At 41.9% G+C, this 23,525-nt stretch overlaps 2 protein-coding genes across 2 annotated transcripts in view; both read right to left on the bottom strand.

Annotated features, from left to right (window-relative positions):
- LOC121535019 (serine/threonine-protein kinase N2-like) overlaps positions 1-7,590 on the bottom strand; it is a 57,004-nt gene extending 49,414 nt beyond the window's left edge. Inside the window, exon 1 of the mRNA XM_041841681.2 lies at positions 7,252-7,590. Coding sequence (XP_041697615.2) covers positions 7,252-7,272 — 21 coding nt within the window. The 5' untranslated portion in view covers positions 7,273-7,590. The remainder of the gene's footprint in view (positions 1-7,251) is intronic.
- A 2,584-nt stretch (positions 7,591-10,174) lies between these two features.
- LOC121535017 (heparan sulfate 2-O-sulfotransferase 1) overlaps positions 10,175-23,525 on the bottom strand; it is a 38,203-nt gene continuing 24,852 nt past the window's right edge. The window contains exons 3-8 of the mRNA XM_041841678.2: positions 16,767-17,011; positions 16,221-16,306; positions 15,632-15,770; positions 14,966-15,063; positions 12,773-12,930; positions 10,175-12,364 (exon numbers count right to left, since the gene is read on the bottom strand). Of these exons, the coding sequence (XP_041697612.1) occupies positions 12,138-12,364; positions 12,773-12,930; positions 14,966-15,063; positions 15,632-15,770; positions 16,221-16,306; positions 16,767-17,011 (953 nt within the window). The 3' untranslated portion in view covers positions 10,175-12,137. The remainder of the gene's footprint in view (positions 12,365-12,772; positions 12,931-14,965; positions 15,064-15,631; positions 15,771-16,220; positions 16,307-16,766; positions 17,012-23,525) is intronic.

Here is a 23,525-nt window from a genome sequence, read left to right as displayed (position 1 = left end):
CGCCCCACATAGCTCTTGTATTTGTGTCAAAGTAGCCTACATTTATTTTGCCTAATTGATATGCTCTTATTGACCCAGTCAAAGTAAAACAACCAGGCTTAGTGTGTGTTTGAGATTAGAGTGCACAGTAGTTCCCTGTTTTGGCTGGCTAGTGGCTAAACCTTCTCTATCTTAAACTCCACCCTCTCCTCCTATAAAGGTGCTTTACAGAGGAAATATGCAAAACTAAAGCAGGAAGCACCAGTGACTCGGTCAATAAAGAAGTAGTCAGATGACACAGATGCTAAGCTACAGGACTGTTTTGCTAGCACAAACTGGAATATGTTTTCCGGGATTCTTCTGATGGTATTGAGGAGTACACCACATCAGTCTCTGGCTTCATCAATAACTGCATCGATGACGTCGTCCCCACAGTGACCGTACGTGCATACCCCAACCAGAAGCCATGGATTACAGGCAACATCCGCACTGAGCTAAAGGGTAGAGCTGCCGCTTTCAAGGAGCGGGACTCTAACCCGGACGCTTATAAGAAATCCCGCTATGCCCTCCGATGAACTATCAAACAGGCTAAGCATCAATACAGGACTAAGATTGAATCGTACTACACCGGCTCCGACGCTCGTCGGATGTGGCAGGGCTTGCAAACTATTATAGACTACAAAGGGAAGCACAGCCGTGAGTTGCCCAGTGACACGAGCGTACCAGATGAGCTAAATTACTTCTATGCTCGCTTTGAGGCAAGCAACACTAAAGCATGCATGAGAGCATCAGCTGTTCCGGACGACTGTGTGATCACGCTCTCTGTAGACGATGTGAGTAAGACCTTTAAACAGGTCAACATTCACAGACGGATTACCAGGACATGTACTCCGAGCATGCACTGACCAACTGGCAAGTGTCTTCACTGACATTTTCAACCTGTCCCTGACTGAGTCTGTAATACCAACATGTTTCAAGCAGACCACCATAGTCACTGTGCCCAAGAACACTAAGGTAACCTGCCTAAATGATTACCGACCCGTAGCACTCACGTCTGTAGCCATGAAGTGCTTTGAAAGGCTGGTCATGGCTCACATCAACACCATTATCCCAGAAACCCTAGACCCACTCCAATTTGCATACTGCCTCAACAGAGCCACAGATGATGTAATCTCTATTGCACTCCACACTGCCCTTTCCCACCTGGACAAAAGGAACACCTACGTGAGAATGCTATTCATTGACTACAGCTCAGCGTTCAACACCATAGTGCCCTCAAAGCTCATCACTAAGCTAAGGACCCTGAGACTAAACACCTCCCTCTGCAACTGTATCCTGGACTTCCTGACTGGCTGCCCCTAGGTGGTAAGGGTAGGTAACAACACATCTGCCACGCTGATCCTCAACATGGGGGCCCCTCAGGGGTGCATGCTCAGTCCCCTCCTGTACGCCCTGTTCACCCATGACTGCATGGCCAGGAACGACTACAACACCATCATTAAGTTTGCCAACAACACAACAGTGGTAGGCCTGATCACCGACAACGATGAGACAGCCTATATGGAGGAGGTCAGAGACCTGACCGTGTGGTGCCAGGATAACAACCTCTCCCTCAACGTGATCAAGACAAAGGAGATGATTGTGGACTACAGGAAAAAGAAGAGGACTGAGCACGCCCTCATTCTCATTGATGGGGCTGTAGTGGAGCAGGTTGAGAGATTCAAGTTCCTTGGTGTCCACATCACCAACAAACTATCATGGTCTAAACACACCAAGACAGTCGTGAAGAGGGCACGACAAAGCCTATTCCCCCTCAGGAGACTGAAAAGATTTGGCATGGGTCCTCAGATCCTCAAAATGTTCTACAGCTGCAACATCGAGAGCATCCTGACTAGTTGCATCACTGCCTGGTATGGCATCTGCTCGGCCTCCGACCGCAAGGCACTACAGAGGGTAGTGCGTACGGCCCAGTACATCACTGGGGCCAAGCTTCCTGCCATCCAGGACCTCTATACCAGGCGGTGTCAGAGGAAGGCCCTAAAAATGGTCAAAGACTCCTGCCACCCTAGTCATAGACTGTTCTCTCTGCTACCGCACGGCAAGCGGTACCGGAGCGCCAAGTCTACGTCTAAAAGGCTTCTTAACAGCTTCTACCCCCAAGCAATAAGACTCCTGAACAGCTAATCAAATGGCTACCCAAACTATTTGCATTGTGTCGTCGTCCCCCCCGCCGCTGCTACTCTCTGTTTATTATCTATGCATAGTCACTTTAACTCTACCTACATGTACATATTACCTCAATTACCTCGACTAACCTGTGCCCCCGCACATTGACTCTGTACCGGTATCCCCTGTATATAGCCTTGCTACTGTTATTTTACTGCTGCTCTTTAATTATTAGTTATTTTTAACGTATCTATTTTTTTTTTAACACTTATTTTTCTTAAAACTGCATTGTTGGTTAAGCTGTTAAGTAAACATTTCACTGTAAGGTCTACACCTGTTGTATTCGGCGCATGTGATAAATACATTTGATTTGATAAAAGCTTGTATCCTTAGTTTAGCCTATTTCTCATGCACCTACAATAATCTGTCACCTTAAAACTACATGGAAACCAAAGCAAACATTAGGGATTCACTTTCACTATAAGCAGGCTAAATAGTCTTAAGCTCAAACTCAAACAAAAGCTAAATTCAATTTGAGGGACAATGGAAAAGTCGAAACCAAGACTATTTAGGATCATGGTACCAGCTTTTTTTTTTTTAAGCCTGACTTTCACCTTAAACACCAATTCAACCTTTACACAACCTAAACACAAATTATTACCCTAAACCGTCTTCAATACATTTGGTTTGGTAGCTGCATTTATACCAGAAATGGCACATAGGCTACATCAGGTCAACAACCTTACCTCCAGGCCAGACTAAAGCATTTAAAAGACTGCAGTGCTTGTAAATTATGGTTCATCACAAATACATAGATGACAGGTGTAATTACAACCCTGGTCAGTTTAGAGAGATTTGTATATTACTTTTTAGCCAGCAGTTCTGAAAGTAGCCAAAAGTGGTCCCCGAAAATTGTGTATGTTGTCACATGTACAGTGGGGAGAACAAGTATTTGATACACTGCCGATTTTGCAGGCTTTCCTACTTACAAAGCATGTAGAGGTCTGTCATTTTTATCATAGGTACACTTTTGTTTTTGTTTTAGACGAAATCTAAAACAAAAATCCAGAAAATCACATTGTATGATTTTTAAGTAATTAATTTGCATTTTATTGCATGACATAAGTATTTGATCACCTACCAACCAGTAAGAATTCCGGCTCTCACAGACCTGTTAGTTTTTCTTTAAGAAGCCCTCCTGTTCTCCACTCATTACCTGTATTAACTGCACCTGTTTGAACTTGTTACATGTATATAAGACACCTGTCCACACACTCAATCAAACAGACTCCAACCTCTCCACAATGGCCAAGACCAGAGAGCTGTGTAAGGACATCAGGGATAAAATTGTTTGCTTGGTGAGAAGGCAACAACTGTTGGTGCAATTATTAGAAAATGGAAGAAGTTCAAGATGACGGTCAATCACCCTCGGTCTGGGGCTCCATGCAAGATCTCACCTCGTGGGGCATCAATGATCATGAGGAAGGTGAGGGATCAGCCCAGAACTACACGGCAGGACCTGGTCAATGACCTGAAGAGAGCTGGGACCACAGTCTCAAAGAAAACCATTAGTAACACATTACGCCGTCATGGATTAAAATCCTGCAGCGCACGCAAGGTCCCCCTGCTCAAGCCAGCGCATGTCCAGGCCCGTCTGAAGTTTGCCAATGACCATCTGGATGATCCAGAGGAGGAATGGGAGTAGGTCATGTGGTCTGATGAGACAAAAATAGAGCTTTTTGGTCTAAACTCCACTCGCTGTGTTTGGAGGAAGAAGAAGGATGAGTACAACCCCAAGAACACCATCCCAACCGTGAAGGTGGAAACATCATTCTTTGGGGATGCTATTCTGCAAAGGGGACAGGACGACTGCACCGTATTGAGGGGAGGATGGATGGGGCCATGTATCGCGAGATCTTGGCCAACAACCTCCTTCCCTCAGTAAGAGCATTGAAGATGGGTCGTGGCTGGGTCTTCCATTTTCATAAGTATTCAGACCCTTTACTCAATACTTTGTTGAAGAACCTTTGGCAGTGATTACAGTCTCGAATCTTCTTGGGTATGATGCTACAAGCTTGGCACACCTGTGTTTGGGGAGTTTCTCCCATACTTCTTGGCTGTGTGCTTAGGGTCGTTGTCCTGTTGGAAGGTGAACCTTCGCCCTAGTCTGAGGTCCTGAGCGCTCTGGAGCAGGTTTTCATCAAGGATCTCTCTGTACTTTGCTCCGTTCATCTTTCCCTCAAGCCTGACTAGCCTCCCAGTCCCTGCCGCTGAAAAACGTCCCCACAGCACGATGCTGCCACCACCATGCTTCACCGTAGGGATGGTGCCAGGTTTTCTCCAGATGTGACGCTTGGCATTCAGGCCAGAGAGCTCAATCTTGGTTTCATCAGACCAGAGAATCTTGTTTAGCATGGTCTGAGAGTCCTTTAGGTGCTTTTTGGCAAACTCCAAGTGGGCTCCCATGTGCCTTTTACTGAGGAGTGCCGTCCGTCTGGCTACTCTACCATAAAGGCCTGATTGGTGGAGTGCTGCAGAGATGGTTGTCCTTCTGAAGGTTCTCTCATCTCCACAGAGGAACTATGGAGCTCTGTCAGAGTGACCATTGGGTTCTTGGTCACCTACCTGACCAAGGCCATTCTCCCCTGATTGCTCAGTTTGGTTGTAGAAAGAGTATTGGTGGTTCCAAATTTCTTCCATTTAAGAATGATGGAGATCACTGTGTTCTTGGGGACCTTCAATGCAGCAGAATTGTTTTGGTACCCTTCCCCAGATATGTTCCTCAACACAATCTTGTCTCGGAGCTCTACAGACAATTCCGTCGACCTCATGGCTTGGTTTTTGCTCTGACATGCACTGTCAACTGTGGGACCTTATATAAACAAGTGTGTGCCTTTCCAAATCATGTCCAATCAATTGAATTTACCACAGGTTGACTCCAATTAGGTTGTAGAAACATCTCAAGGGTGATCACTGAGCTCAATTTCGAGTCGCATAGCAAAGCGTCTGAATATTTATGTAAATAAGTTATTTCTGTTTTTATTTTATTTTTTATAAATGTGCAAAAATGTCTAACAAACTGTTTTTGCTTTGTCATTATGGGGTATTTTGTGTAGATTGATGCGATTTTTATTTATTTTTAAAATCTATTTTAGAATAAGGCTGTAACGTAACAAAATGAATACTTTCCGAATGCACTGTATTTTGTTTATTGGCCGATAGCAGCATAATTAACTTGACAAATACAAGATAGCCTTCCACTCACTGTCCAAACAATGTCAGCCGTCACCTATCTAAGAATCACTGACAAACTGAAATGGTCCACCCACACCGACAGTGTGGCGAAGAAGCGCAACAGCGCCTCTTCAACCTCAGGAGGCTGACGAAATTTGTCTTGCCACCTAAAACCCTCACAAACTTTTACAGATGCACAATTGAGAGCATCCTGTCGGGCTGTATCACCGGCTGGTACAGCAACTGCACCGCCCGCAATCGCAGGGCTCTCCAGAGGGTGGTGCGGTCTGCCCAACGCATCACCGGGGGCAAACTACCTGCCCTCCAGGACACCTACAGCACCCGATGTTACAGGAAGGCCAAAAAGATCATCAACAACAACAACCACCCGAGCCACTGCCTGTTCACCCCGCTATCATCCAGAAGGCAAGGTCAGTACAGGTGCATCAAAGCTGGGACCGAGAGACTAAAAAACTGCTTCTATCTCAAGGCCATCAGACTGTTAAATAGCATTCACTAGCACATTAGAAATCACTGGCCACTTTAATAATGTTTACATATATTGCATTACTCATCTCATGTGTATATACTGTATATACTATTCTACTGTATCTTAGTCTATGCCGCTCTGACATTGCTCGTCCATATATTTATTTATATATTCTTAATTCTGTTGCTTTACTTAGATTTGTGTGTATATTTTGTGAAATGTTTAGATATACTGCACTGTCGGAGCTAGAAACACAAGCATTTCGCTACACCAGCAATAACATCTGCTAAACACGTGTATGTGACCAATAAAATCTGATTTGAATACGAGAACCTTGTGAAATCATGTCTGCCAACAAACTAGTCTGCATTCATGGGTGCTGCTGGGTGGGTAAAAATAAGGTTCCAAACAGTGTACTACCTTCAATCTAATTATGGAAACTGCAAACAAAGGCAATATTTTCACAGGTTAATGTCCTCAAATTCAAAAGTTTGAGAGAGAGTGTGGTTATGTTTGGTAGCATACTAAGTTACTAAATTGCATGGTCAGCTGTGTAGCGGTGAAGCATCATTATGCTTCAAGGCTACATTGTTGTTTGATGGACATGTTTTATTTATTTCGATACAAAGTGGCAGACTTGACAGCTGACGTCATCCCAGTGACAGCAGTGGTGACCACAACCTTTCTTCTGAGTCATTTATTACAGTTCAGAGGTGAAAAATAGATGGAAACATGCACATTTCTAACTTGTTTTCAGACAGCCACCTATGAAGTTTCTAAATGTTGCATTGTATGATTAGCTACAAATTCAAGCATGTTTAAGGGAATGCTTATACTTGGAACAACTACTTTAAGTCTTGGCTCCAACCAAGTAAAACATGTTTATTTTAATAGACACCTTTGGGCTTTACCACGCGCCCACTTGACTCAAGTGTATCACTGTTTACAAAGGAGTTTAAAATGGACATTACTTTGACCGTCTCGGTTTAAAATGGATTATGAAATGGAAAATGTTCTTCCAATTAATTCTAAACCATTTTGTTTACCAAAACTTTCAAAAACATATGTTACCATCATAGTCTATTTTACATTTATTTTAGGACATTTAAATAATATACAGCAGATTAATTTAGTAGTTCAGATGCTGCGTTCTCAAGTGCACAATAACGCAAAACTGGATATTTTTTGATAATTGTTTTCCAGGCCTCAATCCATAATTCCCAGTCCTTCGGGAAAGGGTGAAGAAATCCCTCAGAAATGTATAAAACTCAAGATTTGAACCCACTGCGAATGTTCGATAGAATAGTTATTTAGTCTACTAAATTGGAAAGCGCGCATTACAACTTTACGCACTTATTATAACAGTTGTCAACTTTTCCTACCTGCACGGAATCGGCGGCCATCTTGGCTTTCGACTTTTGAATCAAACTCTACGGAGGGAGGGGAGGTGGAACTCCAAAAACAGCCTTGTTTTGAGTTTCCCTCTCGTGCGACAAAAATAACTTATTCGGTGACCAAACCATCGGTCATCTTGGAAATACTTGACTTTCCATTGCTTTCTTTGAGTCCTTGTGTCTTTTTTCGCTTAGGCCAAGGCACGAAAAGTTGTTCTATAGTCCACATAAGTAAAGCAGCACCATAAATCCGTCCCCCTGCTTTGGGAGAGAGCGGCGCTGGTTAGTGTGGAAGCGCATCAGCGTCCGCCCATAGGAGCTATGCACTCACTCAACCCATAGCCCACTCTCGCCGCCAGATTATAGTCATACTCTCTCACGTGATCATACATTTCTCACACGCACGAGCCTCGCACACCCCTGTAAGAAATCATGTTTATGCAATAGTTTGACAATTCTAGGACTAGATTAAAACGATGAAGTTTATGAGCAGGAGGTTATCCTATGATATAGTATCTAAAAATAGTGCAGGAAACTTAAATGACATCATCATAATTTATTACAGGATGCCTAATATAAAAAGTGCCAGTAGCATAGTGCTAGCCTAATACAGGGGTTCCCAAACTTTTTCACTCAGGGCCCCCATATTTCAATGGGGACAAGCACTGTTCGTGACACAAACTGTTCACACCCCTCTTGTTATTTCCTGCAATTCTACACATTTAGTCATGGGGTGCAAAGAAAATTGAGCAGTTTTAAATCTAATTTTCTATGGGCTACAAAACCTAAATAAAAAAGTGTTAGCTGACATGGGCTAGTTGATCTGAACAATTCTGACAAGTTATAAATAGCTCTCTAAGGTATGCAATGACTAACATAACAAGAGGAACTGATGATGCTCTACCCAATTTCGAAATTGCACCTTGTGCATTCTACTATTACAACTTTGACGAGTAAGTTTAAAGCCGGACTGGAGTTCCTTTAAAAAAAGAGAGATCCCCTCCCAAAAAAATGTGGAGGGGGACCCGCGCACCCCACAGTTTGGGAACCACTGGCCTAATACACTGCAGTAGTACAGTAGTAGTAGTTGCAGAGAATAACTATCACGATTGTAACCAAATCTATCCAGTTGCTGACGCCAGTCTAAAATAGCTGTCAACTGACTGCACTTGATACCAATGGCACCACCCTGTCCATGTGCAGGCAGGCCTTCTACAGAAATGGCCCCAACAAGATAAAGAATCAAGTCATGTCCATTATACAATAGATGTGTATGTGTAAAGTTCTGGACATGTGCGCCCTGTTCAATAATATCCGCCATAATCTGTGTGAGACATTGGGATGTTGGTCTGGCCCCAGTGCATTATGTAAGGCTGTGCTGAACTCTACCTCATGTCATGCATAGACCTCTAAGGAAAGTGGGAGAGTGTTAGATAGTGTGTGTCCATTACCCAATATAAACTTTTCTGAATACAGCCCTAAGCTTCTGATAACCTGAAATGATGTGATCTTTTCAAACCAACAATACTACACTAGTTCATGGGTTTGATGTGGTAATATGTTGGTTTCCAGTGTTGGGTAGTAGTGAACTACATATATTTTGAGTAATTTAACTACATGTAGCGGTGTAGCTAACTACTGGAACTACCTATTAGGCCATTTATTTTGCAAAAGGAAAATAAAATATGGGTAAAGTAGGCAATAATTATAAAAAAAATTCAGCATCAGACCTCCGTAATTCTCACTTGAAACATTGTTTTGTGTTTAATAGGCTAAATTACACAGTTAACATTTGACCCCATAGTGATCTGTCTTGCAATTTGTAGTCTGTGACATTTCAGATTTAGATATCATTTTTCACAAAGTAGTTTGGATGTAGTGAACTATTTTTTCAAAGTAACTTTAGTTAAGTAAACTATATATTTCTTAAGGGTAGCAATTAGTGTAGCTTAACTTCTTCCAGTGTGACGTAATTGGTAGCTTGGTAAACTATATTTTAAGAGTAGCTTCCCCAACACTGTTGGTTTCCTGCTTCTGTGTCATCACCAGTACATAAGAAAGTTGTTACACATCAGACCTTGCTTATAGATTACACTATAGAGCCTTCATTACAGGTCCTGGATCAGTTTGGTCATTTTACAGATGAAGAGAGCACACACTATCCAATCTCATGAAGCAGGTCTCAGATCGGTCCAGGAGGGAGCACAAACTGCCTAATAGTGGCTTAGACAGAGGGCAGGGAAACCCTTTTTATTGGGTCACAGTGACACGTCCAGGAAGCTGTTGTAGGCTGGCTATCTAATGATGGGATTAATAGGAGATTGGTTCAGTAACAGATGACTAGCATGAGATTACCTGGGCCTGGCTTAGTGGGACACCAATTCAACAGTGTGCACCAGGCAGCCCTGGGACTGAGACTTACCCTTTCCTTCTATCAGAGAAGTTGATGTATACTTGTTGCCATTCTTTTCCCCAGTTTGGAAACCCCCATGTCATTTGGTCTCAATCTGCTTTTTCGGGAAGAGGTATCACCTAGCCTGATCCATGTATTTTCACTTACAGTAGCCAAGTGTTAATTTGCTGTTTCCATCACACACACCACATCACCATGGGCTGGATAATGTCCCGTGTGGCTCATTTGGTAGAACATGGCACTAGCAACACCAGGGTTGTGGGTTCGATTCCCATGGGGGACCAGTACGAACAAATATGAACATGTATGCACTCACTACTGTAAGTCGCTCTGGATAAGAGCGTCTGCTAAATGACTGAAATGTAATGTCTCCACTGCAGGCAGGGTGAAGACAAAAATTAGCCAATGAGCTCCCTCTATAGTACACAGAGAGAACAGCAGCCAACATTTTCAGTGTCTATCAATGTACTAACAAAGAATTACATAAAAAGCATGCAGTAATGGGCATTTCATTTTTTTATATGGCAATAAAAACATGGGAATGACAAAATTATAACAAAAACATGGTGAGGTTGACATTCCAGCAGATACTACTGCAACACAGAAAGAGAGAGAGCGCGCAAGCTTTTCTTTGCAGTGATTTTGGTTGGTTAGGGAGGAAGGTACAATATGCTGAGTAACCAAAACCACAGGAGTAGCCTCTCTTTATAACATAGACCTTAAAGGGGCACTTCACCAATTTAACCTCACATTCATTATACAGTATATATGCCATTTGGCAGATGCTTTTATCCAGAGTTCTCCATCACCATACCAGTGTCTGTGAAATCAGCATGTTTCTACAAAAAGATGACTAAGAAAATTACTCCTGATGATGTCACATGGTGAAGAGCCCCTTTAATAACATGAGAACACAAGCAATGTTTAGTTACTGCCTGCCTACCATCCCTTCCCAACATCACAATTTATCTCAGAGATTCAATCTCTCTTTTATAATCCACTGTGGGAGAAAATACATTCGCTTTGCTTTTTCGTACTTCTGCTGTCTCAAAGTCTGGGCTAGGGCTTGATAAATTGGGAATGTCACTGCTTCACAACACTTTTGTAGGCTGTTCTAGTGCTCCGGCTGAGTTACAGAGATGATCTGATCAGTGTCTGTATTAGTAGGCCTTCAATAGAAGAACAGGACTGGCATTAGCAGCACCAGCAGTTAGCGGTGCACGCATGGGTTAGGTTAGGTTAGGTTAGTCTTACATGATAACCATAGAAAAATAAATGAAAATGGATTGCAATTTATGATCCTAAGGGGAATATAAAGAAATGGAAATAATCAGGGATAAAAAAATCTGTCATAAATAACAACGGTCAACTTCACCCTTTGTTTGGAGAAATGCAACAAGTTCATGAGTTTACAGCAGCAAAACAATGGATTTGTGGGCACTTTGGGTTCAATAGTGGCCCAATGATAGCAAACATATGACAGATTGAAAATAAAAGCACTAAAATGAAATGGTCTCTCGCCAATCTAGAGAAAATAACAAAAGCTGAGAGAAAAATGTACAAATGGCTCATTAACTAAATGTGTTATACCAAAGCTGAAATCAAAGCAAGTCCTCTTGAAATAAAATAACCGTTTGATCCAGATGTATTGAAATTAGTAATATGTACAGCAGCTGAATTGTCTTCTTCCATAGTTTAATTACATCATGTGTAAACACTTCACATTCCACCTAGCAATAATCCAACTGGGTCAAATAGTCTGAAAACAACTAAATAAGTACAGTATAAAACACACAATAGTAGTACCACAGTTGTGAAAAGAGTGTATCTGTTTACCCAAGTTTATGGAGGCCACAGGATTTAGATTTTGTAAAAAAAACGTCTTCAGTTCATATAGGTAAACTCCAAGATAACATTGTAGTCAGCTTTTAAGTTTAGACGGTTACATAATTTGAACACATAAAAAGTGGGACGACAATGTTTCCCATAGACGATGATAGTAAAGTAGAATGAAAATACAAATAAAATGCAACCAAAAAGAACACTGCCAATAAAAACCTTCCCTCTGGACGGAAAATACAAATCATGTGACCAGAAGTAAAAGGACATGGCCAGATGCCAAGTAGACTCGTCTCCTGCCATGTGTCCGTCGAGCAAACCACTCCTGTGAACTTTCACCTGGAAAGAGAAAGGGAGTCCTGGAACTTGGATGCTGGTGGGAACTTGACCTATTGGCACTCTTGCATCAGGAAGAGGCAGCTTCCTGGTTCTGTCGGCTACTATGGAGACGGAGGAGTCGGAGTCAGTGAAGCAGGCGACATTCAGAAACTGCTGACTTACAACGTCCAACAGACACAGTTCCACAGATGATCTTAGTTTTCCTCCTCCTCTCCTCTGTCCTCTCCCCAGTGTGTGTGACTATGGCATGAAGCCTAGATGAATGGTCCATCTTTCATGTGTGCTAGTTAGTTTTGGGGTAGATCTTCTCATAGAAGAAGTTCTGAGCCAGCAGGTAGAGTTCCCCGTCCTTCTCCCGGACTGCGTGAGCCCGGACAAACTGGAACTGCTCCAGGGCAAACTCGTAGAACTCGTTCTCCATCTTCCAGATGGCCGACTGCTGCAGCTTGGCGCTGGATTCCTTGGTAGGCGGCTTCTTTTCGCTTGTCTTCCTCAGGTGGGATTTCTTCCCTGTTGGGAAAGGGGCATAGCACATCAGTACCAATCTAAGTCGCACTTGTATTAAGTCGCACTTGTATTTTTGTTTTTAGTTAAAGATGGTATGTAGAAATTGTCAAATATAATGAAGAGGTACGTGCACGTTGTTAGAGCTGTGAAAAAAGTGAGAATTGGTCTCTCAAAGAACAGTAACGTGAACATCTCCTGTGATAACGGTACATCTACTGTACATGCTTCAACACATTCAAAAATAGGTACATCATCATTCTACATACGATTGACTGAAAATACATTTTTTATCTATTTTGAGGCATGTGAGTAGGCTGACACTAAAATAAAAAAAAAGCTTTAAAAAGACAAATCAGTTTCACCTTGGAAGTAATAATCTAAAACGTAATCGCAGTAGGCATGGTAGCGTACCTGTTTTGTAGAGCTCAGTGGCGCCCCTGAAAAAGCGCGGAAGTGCCGCCTCCAGCATCATTACAAAGTCCTCCAGCTCCTCAGTCAACCCTACCAGCAGGTACTCATTGACCAGGTTATACTTGGCCTGCTCCAGGGCCCAGTGGCTGCCCACATTCCTATGGGGGAGAGATAAACATTCAATCAATCAAATGTATTTATAAAACCCTTTTTACATCAGCTGTACATCAGATGTTTAGATTTACAGTACCAGTCAAAAGTTTGGACACACCTACTCATTCAAGGGTTTTTCTTTATTTTTACTATTTTCTACATTGTAGAATAATAGTGAAGACATCAAAACTATGAAATAACACATATGGAATCATGTAAATTAGTAACCAAAAAAGTGTTAAACAAATCAAAATATATTTTCTATTTGAGATTCTTCAAATAGCCACCCTTTGCCTTGATGACAGCTTTGCACACTCTTGGCATTCTCTCAACCAGCTTCACCTGGAATGCTTTTCCAACAGTCTTGAAGGAGTTCCCACATATGCTGAGCACTTGTTGGCTGCTTTTCCTTCACTCTGCCATCCGACTCATCCCAAACCATCTCTATTGGGTTGAGGTCGGGGGATTGTGGAGGCCAGGTCATCTGATGCAGCACTCCATCACTCTCCTTCTTGGTCAAATAGCCCTTACACAGCCTGGAGGTGTGTTGGGTCATTGTCCTGTTGAAAAACAAATGATAGTCCCACTAATCCCAAACCAGATGGGATGGCGTATCGCTGCAGAATGCTGTGGTAGCCATGCTGGTTAAGTATGCCTTCATTTCTAAATAAATCACAGACAGTATCACCAGCAAAGCACCCCCACACCATAACACCTCCTCCTACATGCTTTACGGTGGGAAATCCACATGCGGAGATCATCCGTTCACCCACACCGCGTCTCACAAGGACTCCAGACCAAAAGGACACATTTCCACCGGTCTAATGTCCATTGCTCGTGTTTCTTGGCCCAAGCAGGTCTCTTCTTCTTATTGGTGTCCTTTAGAAGTGGTTTCTTTGCAGCAATTTGACCATGAAGGCCTGATTCACACAGTCCCCTCTGAACAGTTGATGTTGAGATGTGTCTGTGACTTGAACTCTGTGAAGCAATTATTTGGGCTGCAATTTCTGAGGCTGGTAACTCTAATGAACTTATCCTCTGCAGCAGAGGTAACTCTGGGTCTTCCATTCCTCTGGTGGTCCTCATGAGAGCCAGTTTCATCATAGCGCTTGATGGTTTTTGTGACTGCACTTGAAGAAACTTTAAAAGTTATTGACATTTTCCATATTGACTGACCTTCATGTCTTAAAGTAATGATGTACCGTCGTTTCTCTTTGCTTATTTGAGCTGTTCTTGTCATAATATGGACTTGGTCTTTTACCAAACAGGGCTATCTTCTGTATACCCCCCCCCTACCTTGTCACAACACAACCAATTGGCTCAAACACATTAAGAAGGAAATAAATTCCACAAATTAACTTTTAACAAGGCACACCTGTTAATTGAAATGCATTCCAGGTGACTACCTCATGAAGCTGGTTGAGAGAATGCCAAGAGTGTGCAAAGCTGTCATCAAGGCAAAGGGTGGCTATTTGAAGAATGTCAAAGATAAAATATATTTTGATTTGTTTAACACTTTTTTGGTTACTACATGATTCCATATGTGTTATTTCATAGTTTTGATGTCTTCACTATTATTCTACAATGTAAAAAATAGTAAAAATAAAGAAAAACCCTTGAATGAGTAGGTGTGTGCAAACCTTTGACTGGTAGTATATGTATAGAATGATTTCACGTTGGATACATTGGCAGCTCCGAGCTGAATTGCAGTATACAGTATAAGTACGGTAAACAATATACACATAAATAAACTGTGTTACAATCAAGCAAATAGGCTAGTCTCACATTCTCGTCAGTTGAGATAGGAGCAGAAAGAGAGGGTGGGGGGGATGATACAGATCACAAGAGAGAAAAAGCAAATCACGGCCTCTAGAAAAGAAAGGCATGCAATAGTATGTGTAATGGAGGTAAGTTAAATGGATGTTAAAGGGGTTCACGTTTTGTGTTCAACTGTCCATATACCAGCCCATTAAGAAATGTGTAATGGGGTTATAGGTTAAGAATTCAGGGTATTGATGTCACGTAAGGAGGGGTACATACCAGCATTCGGAGTAGTGACCACAGAAAAAGGGGATCTGCAGCCACAGCTTTTCTGGGGCGCAGTCTGAGCCTCCCGCCGACACACACTCATCAAAGGTCTGAAACACATCCACAAAAAATCTAAGATAGCATTACCTATGGAAGCATGTTTTACTGTTCAAATACATTGTATATATTACTGCTAATAAATAAAATATAATAATTCTGTCCTAAGTGGAACCTTAAAGATGGAATCTGCATTAGAGGAAACAGTGCCACTGTCCGCCCCAGCACCTTTGTTATTGTTTTTGTTTTGTGGACGAAACGGAAGTGAGGTGTATTGAGCAGTAAGTTTTAAAAAATGGCAGTACATATTCTGCTGTTCTATCGCGCATGCAATGATGTCCAAGGGGGAAAAACAGTCTTCGTTGTTTGCAGTAACTTCTTTGTTGTTGTAATATCCCAAACAGACATGGAAGTTTCACCATTAAGGATTCCAGATATAAAGTTACAATCTAGGATCTGGGAATCTGCATTAGTTTGCTGGGGGAAAAAAGAATCCCAGATTGTAGCTTTAGTGTAGGCAGCAATGCCCTTTTTATTTACAAATCAACAATATTTCATAGTGTTAGCTAATCACTAATACACTAGTTGGTACAAAACAATGCAGAGGATTGTGGGACTGACCTTCTTATCCCCCTGTTTCCGGCGTCGCAGTCCGGGCCGGTAGTCATCCCCAAAACGCAGGAAGTAGTAGTAGGACACCAGGCGCTCGATGGGATCTCGGATAACATTGATATAGATGGGCTTCTTCTTTACTCCAAACCTGGGTCAAAACAGAGAGATAGTGTTAGAATAAATTGTATAATGGATGTCCTACCCGACCCGTATATTACACAGATATTATCTAAGATGACCTAGAAATACACAATACGTTAAATCAGAGGCATGTTCAATAGGAGAGAGATAGTGTTAGAATGTATTGTATAAGGACTTACATATATCATAGAGATGCTATAATGACAATATCTAAGATGACCTATGAATACACATCACAAGTTGTAAATCTAGGCCCTGTTCAATAGGACAGTGTTGCTTCAACTTGCCATGATGACACCCCTTTTCCCATGATTTAAAGTCATATCCCTTCTATAGAATTGCAATCGATCTGTGACGTTCTGAATTTGTATTGGTGTAGTATTCTATAAGACCACAAGGGGGAGACAGCAACAAAAGTCTATCTGGTAGGATGTGTGCAGTAGTGAGGGGTTCTCACTTTGTAAAGTCCAGGAAGGAGACGTGTCCGTGGTAGAACGCCGGCTTCATCTCCCTCCACTCTGTCACATTCTTCACAAACCGCACCTGAGCAGGTAGACAATGACAATTAATACATGACATGTGCCTCTGCAATCCACTCTTCAATCTCACCCTCCCACTTGCCATCTCCAATTCCCTCGCTTCCACCGATTTAAAGTGACACCAACTGCCACTCATCGCCCACTGTTTACATGCTGCCAGAATTTTAATTTAGCAATGTTTTTACCTTTGTGGAAGAGGGAGAGAGACAGAGTGACTCTCTCTATATGTCTCTCGCCCTCTTCCACAGAGGTCAAAACATTGCTAAATTATAATTCTGGCAGAATAGAATGAATCATGGAAGAAACCATGTGTGCGGTGCCTTTATATTCATTCCATTCCAGCCATTACAAAGAGCTAATCCTCTGATCTCTCCCTCCATCAGCATCCACTGTGTGCAATATTTTCTATAATCAGCTAAATATGGAGGGACGTTAACCCTTGACCTCTGGCCTCACTCTCTCACCTGGTCCTGCATGGACATGACTGGGTTGTTCTTGGTGGTGTTGATGTGCAGCACGTGGTAGTGGTTCTTGCCACACAGGTCGTAGGCGATGTTGGTGAAGGAGGTGCTGGCTGTCTTGGGCACCCGGTTGTAGATGACCACCACGTCCTCACTGTCGGCCGCCGAGGGGGCCTCCCGCTCCCGCAGGCCGTCCTGCGTGTGCCTCTCCTCGATCTCATGCACCTCGTGCCTGGCGATGGCCCGCTCTGCCCAGAAGAAGAGGAAGAGTTAAAAGAGTTAGTTCACCATATTATAGCATATATTTTGTTAGCAAGAATACGATTTTTCCCTTAAAATGTATGCCAAACAAAAACCATTGATTTCAAAGTTTTACTGGAAGAACTGTGCAGATGCACATTTTGGTAACAGAATTTTGGTAAAATCTCCCTCAGTTTATGTGACCACGTTTGGGTATTATTATACACACTGGCTATTTTAATGAGCTCCGCCACCAAACAAGACCAAATTTGGTTGGTCCGAATTGGACCAAATCTGAACCAATTTTTTTAATTAATTTTTTTGTCATTTAGTAGACGCTCTTATCCAGAGCGACTTACAGGAGCAATTAGAGTTAAGTGCCTTGCTGAAGGGCACATCAACCGAGCCTTGTCGGCTCTGGGATTGAAACCAGCAACCTTTCAGTTACTGGCCCAACGCTCTAACCGCTAGGCTAACTGCCGCCCAATCATAGACGTCTATGTTTCACAAGTTTGGACATCAAAGTAGAGCACAGTAGAGTACAGTATAGCACAGAACTGTAGAGTTCAGTACAGTATAGTCAAGTAGAGTATAGTTAGTACATTATACTGTACTCAACTCTAGTGTGCTCTGTGTACTGTACTCTACTTTTTTTTTGTCTACTGTACTGTGCTGTCCAAATCTGAACCAATCATGGACGTCTATGTTTAGGTCAAATGAAGGCCGGTCCAGACATCTGTGGACGTTGAAATCAAAGCCAGGGCGGAATGACAAAATGTCAACGTCCATGGACGTCTTGTGCTCAGTGAGTGAGGAGACCACCAGATGACAGAAAGAGACAGAAAACAGTTATGAGGTGAACATAACAGTCTGCCAGCGGAAGGGAAGACAGTAGCAGGTGACCCAACTGTGGTTTGTGACTATAATTTCCCCTTGTAGCCAATTGAATTACAGAAATTCCGTTACCAATTTTTCTGAAATTCTGTTACCGATTTGGTAACAGAAGTTGGAGTTGTAATCACTTAATAATTCATAAACAAAATTAATATTAGTAAAAACACTAACTAATTGGTAGGTCTACCTTTACTTGTTACTTCTGTGAACTTTCATTATCCTCCCTCATGAGGGAGAGAAATTAGAAAATATCTAAAAGATGTGGGTTTTAAGTGTTGATATTAGTTGGCAGGGGTCTTCATCTCAACATTATTGTGTTTTGACGTATTTCTAAAACCTTTTAAGACTTTTTCTGGTAGATGTTTTCTAATCTTTTTATTTTATTTATTTTTTTTATAATATGAATATTGACTCTTAAATTTCATTTGACACCCAATTTGACATAGTCCTATTAACTTCACGTTGATGCTCATGGGTCCTTTTACATGGAAATGACAGACAGCTACAAAATAAAAATACTTATCTTAGGTCGCTTACTCTACGGGTCATTAGGACATTTTCTATTCATAAAATGGGTTACATTTGTAACTACTCTCCCGAGTGGCGCAGTGGTCTAAGGCACTGTGCCACTAGAGATCCTGGTTCGAATCCAGGCTCTGTCATAGCCAGCCGCGACCGGGAGACCCATGGGGCGGCGCACAATTGGCCCAGGGTAGGGGAGGGAATGGCCAGCAGGGATATAGCTCAGTTGGTAGAGCATGGCGTTTGCAATGCCAGGGTTGTGGGTTCGATTCCCATGGGGGGCCAGTATGAAAAAAAAAAAAAAAAATGTATGCACTCACTAAATGTAAGTCGCTCTGGATAAGAGTGTCTGCTAAATGACTAAAATGTAATTTAGGTAAACTATCGCTTTAAAGGGCCTTCAGTGCCTACTATAAAAAATTGTGTGACTAAAACAAATAGGCTTCTGTGTCAAATCAGTCTCAGATTGACTGGTGGTGACAATGGCTCAGATCTGTGCTGGAACACAACAACACTCCAGCACCTAATACTTGTGGGACCACAGAGCCAAGTCAGCCCAGGCCATACCTATATCCATGTAGGCACCCTGGTAGCTGGTAGAGGGGAAATTAAGATGTAATCTGTGATCACTCTGCCATTCCCACATACACACCCCCTCCCTTACGCCCTCACAAGCATCTGCTATTGTCCCACTGATCAAAGCTAGCGCTAACCAACCGTGCTAACAACTGGTGCTAGCTGTGACAGGTGGCCGTCTGTCGTCATGACCATAGATAAATATGGTCATGAGTAACACCCAGAATAGCTAAGTGAAACATCCATCCATCCACACACAAAACCTAAAGCACATAGCCATAAAAGAGCTGTTATCGGACCATTACAATTTCATAATCAGGGCCGGTATCCACAGTAGGAGCACTGATCTAAGATCAGTTTAGCCTTTTAGATCAAAATTAATGTGATTATATGGACAGGGGGGACCTGATCCTAGATCAGCACTCTCACTCTGAGATGCTATGTACAGTTGAAGTCGGAAGTTTACATACACTTAGGTTGGAGTCATTAAAACTCGTTTTTCAACCACTCCACAAATGTATTGTTAACAAACTATAGTTTTGGCAAGTCGGTTAGGACATCTACTTTGTGCATGACACAAGTAATTTTTCCAACAATTGTTTACAGACAGATTATTTCACTTATAATTCACTGTATCACAATTCCAGTGGGTCAGAAGTTTACATACACTAAGTTGACTGTGCCTTTAAACAGCTTGGAATATTCCAGAAAATTATGTAATGGCTTTAGAAGCTTCTGATAGGCTAATTTACATAATTTGAGTCAATTGGAGGTGTACCTGTGGATGTATTTCAAGGCCTACCTTCAAATTCAGTGCCTCTTTGCTTGACATCATGGGAAAATCAAAATAAATCAGCCAAGTCTGGTTCATCCTTGGGAGCAATTTCCAAACGCCTGAAGGTACCACATTCATCTGTACAAACAATAGTACGCAAGTATAAACACCATGGGACCATGCAGCCGTCATACCGCTCAGGAAGGAGACGCGTTCTGTCTCCTAGAGATGAGCGTACTTTGGTGCGAAAAGTGCAAATCAATCCCAGAACAACAGCAAAGGACCTTGTGAAGATGCTGGAGGAAACAGGTACAAAAGTATCTATATCCACAATAAAACGAGTCCTATATCGACATAACCTGAAAGGCCGCTCAGCAAGGAAGAAGCCACTGCTCCAAAACCGCCATAAAAAAGCCAGACTACGGTTTGCAACTGCACATGGGGACAAAGATGGTACTTTGTGGAGAAATGTCCTCTGGTCTGATGAAACAAAAATAGAACTGTTTGGCCATAATGACCATCGTTATGTTTGGAGGAAAAAGGGGGTGGCTTGCAAGCCGAAGAACACCATCCCAACCGTGAAGCATGGGGGTGGCAGCATCATGCTGTGGGGGTACTTGGCTGCAGGAGGGATTGGTGCACTTCACAAAATAGATGGCATCATGAGGAAGGAAAATTATGTGGATATATTGAAGCAATATCTCAAGACATCAGTCTGGAAGTTAAAGCTTGGTCGCAAATGGGTCTTCCAAATGGACAATGACCCCAAGCATACTTCCAAAGTTGTGGCAAAATGGCAAAAGTCAAGGTATTGGAGTGGCCATCACAAAGCCCTGACCTCAATCCTATAGAACATTTGTGGGCAGAACTGAAAAAGCGTGTGCGAGCAAGGAGGCCTACAAACCTGACTCAGTTACACCAGCTCTGTCAGGAGGAATGGGCCAAAATTCACTCAACTTATTGTGGGAAGCTTGTGGAAGGCTACCCGAACCGTTTGACCCAAGTTAAATTGTTTAAAGGCAACGCTACCAAATACTAATTGAGTGTATGTAAACTTCTGACCCACTGGGAATGTGATGAAAGAAATAAAAGCTTAAATAAATCACTATAATTTATTCTGACATTTCACATTCTTAAAATAAAGTTGTGATCCTAACTGACCTAAGACAGGGAATTTTTACTAGGATTAAATGTCAGGAATTGTGAAAAACTGAGTTTAAATGTATTTGGCTAAGGTGTATGTAAACTTCCTACTTCAACTGTATGTGGATTCGAGCCCAGATCTCTAGGCCTAGACCAGGGGTCGACAACAGGCGGCCCGTGGGCCAAAACAGTCTTGAGAGTAAATTTATTTGGCCCTCCAAAGTTTAGTCTATTTATTTATTTGATAATTTTTGGGGGTAAAATACTAATATCATCAGGAATTCAGCCAAAAATGAGTTTAATTTAGGAAATCTGTTCCCAAGTATTCCCACACACAAAAAAGAGACATACAGTGACTTCAGAAAGTATTCATACCCCTTGACTTATTCCACATTGTGCTACAGCCTAAATTCAGAATTGATTTTATTTTCTAACCCACCTACACACAATACCCCATAATGACAAAGTGCAAACATGTTTTTTGACATTTTTGCAATTTTATTGAAAAAGCAGAAATATATAATTTCCATAAGTATTCAAACCCCTGAGTCAATACATGTTAGAATCATCCTTGGCAGTGATTACAGCTGTGAGTCTTTCTGGGTAACTCTAGGAGCTTTGCACACGTGGATTGTACAATATTTGCACATTATTATTATTTTAAATTCTTTAAGCTCTGTCAAGTTGGTTGTTGATCATGCTAGACAGCCATTTTCAAGCCTTGTCATAGATTTTCAAGCAGATTTAAGTCAAAACTGTAACTAGGTCACTCAGGAACATTCAACGTCGTCTTGGTAAGCAACTACAGTTCATATTTGGCCTTGTGTTTTAGGACATTAATCTCCCAGTGTCTGGTGGAAAGCAGACAACCAGGTTTTTCTCTAGAATTTTGCCTGTGCTTAGCTCTATTCCGTTTCTTTTTATCCTAAAAAGTCCCTAGTCCTTGCCAATGACAAGCATACCCATAACATGATGCAGCCACCACCGTGCTTGAAAATATGAAGTGCGGTACTCAGTGATGTGTTGAATTTGCCCCAAACAATTTTAGCATTATTACTTTAGTGCCTTATTGTAAACAGGATGCATGTTTTGGAATATTTTATTCTGTACAGGCTTCCTTCTTTTTGCTCTGTCAACTATGTTTGTTTTGTGGAGTAAGTACAATGTTGTTGATCTAACTGTTTTAAAGTCACCATTGGCCTCATGGTGAAATCCCTGAGCGGTTTGCTTCCTATCTGGCAATGGAGTTAAGAAGGACGCCTGTATCTTTGTAGTGACTGGGTGTATTGATACACCATCCAAAGTGTAATTAATAACTTCACCATGCTCAAAGGGATATTCAATGTCAGATTTTTTAAAAACCCATCTACCAATAGGTGCCCTTCTTTGTGAGGCATTGGAAAAACTCCCTGGTCTTTGTGGTTGAATCTGTTTGAAATTCACTGCTCGACTGAGGGACCTTACAGGTAATTGTATGTGTGGGGTACAGAGATGAGGTTGTCGTTCAAAAATCATGTTAAACACTATTATTGTCCATACAACTTGTGACTTGTTAAGCTAATTTTTTATTTAGGCATGCCGTAACAAAGGGGTTGAATACTTATTGACTCAAGACATTTCATAAATGCAACAATTTCAATGATTTTACTGAGTTACAGTTCACAAAGGAAATCAATCAATTGAAATAAATAAATTAGGCCCTAATCTATGGATTTCACATGACTGGGCAAGGGCGCAGCCATTGGTGGGCCTGGGAGAGCATAGGCCCACCCATTGGGGAGCCAGGCCCAGCCAATCAGAATGAGTTTTTCCAAACAAAAGGGATTTATTACAGACAGAAATACTCCTCAGTTTCATCAGCTGTCTGGGGGGCTGGTCTCAGATGATCCCGCAGGTGAAGAAGCCGGATGTGAAGGTCCTGGGCTGGCGTGGTTACACGTGGTCTGCAGTTGTGAGGCCAGTTGGACGTACTGCCAAATGTTCTAAAACGACGGAGGCAGTTTATTGTAGAGGAATTAACATTAAATATTCTGGCAACAACTCTGGTGGACATCCCATGCCAATTGCACGCTCCATCAAAATGTGAGACATCTGTGGCATTGTGTTGTGTGACAAAACTGCACACTTTAGAGTGGCCTTTTGTTGTCCTCAGCACAAGGTGCACCTGTGTAATGACCATGCTGTTTTATCAGCTTATTGATATGCCACACCTGTCAGGTGGATGGATTATCTTGGCAAAGGAGAAATGCTCACTAACAGGGATATAAACAAATTTGTGCACAACATTTGAGAGAAATAAGCTTTTTGTGCGTATGGTACATTTCTGGGATCTTTAATTTCAGCTCATGAAACATGGGACCAACACTTTACATGTTGCGTTGATATTTATGTTCAGTATAATTTTTATTTATTTTTAAATCTAAAAACATAATTCCACTTTGACATTATGGGGTATTGTGCGTAAGCCAGTGCAACAAAATCTCTATTTAATCATGCTGTAACACAACAAAAAGTTAAAAAAAAAGCCAAGGGGTGTGAATACTTTCTGAAGGCACTGTATGTGATCGTGTCTCAATGTAATCAAGGCATGAAATTAATGTTATTTTCAAATA

Source organism: Coregonus clupeaformis, chromosome 21 (genome assembly GCF_020615455.1).
Source record: "Coregonus clupeaformis isolate EN_2021a chromosome 21, ASM2061545v1, whole genome shotgun sequence".
Classification (NCBI taxonomy): domain Eukaryota; kingdom Metazoa; phylum Chordata; class Actinopteri; order Salmoniformes; family Salmonidae; genus Coregonus; species Coregonus clupeaformis.
The sequence above is the reverse complement of the archived record's forward strand: the minus strand, read 5'-3'. Positions and strand labels throughout refer to the sequence as shown.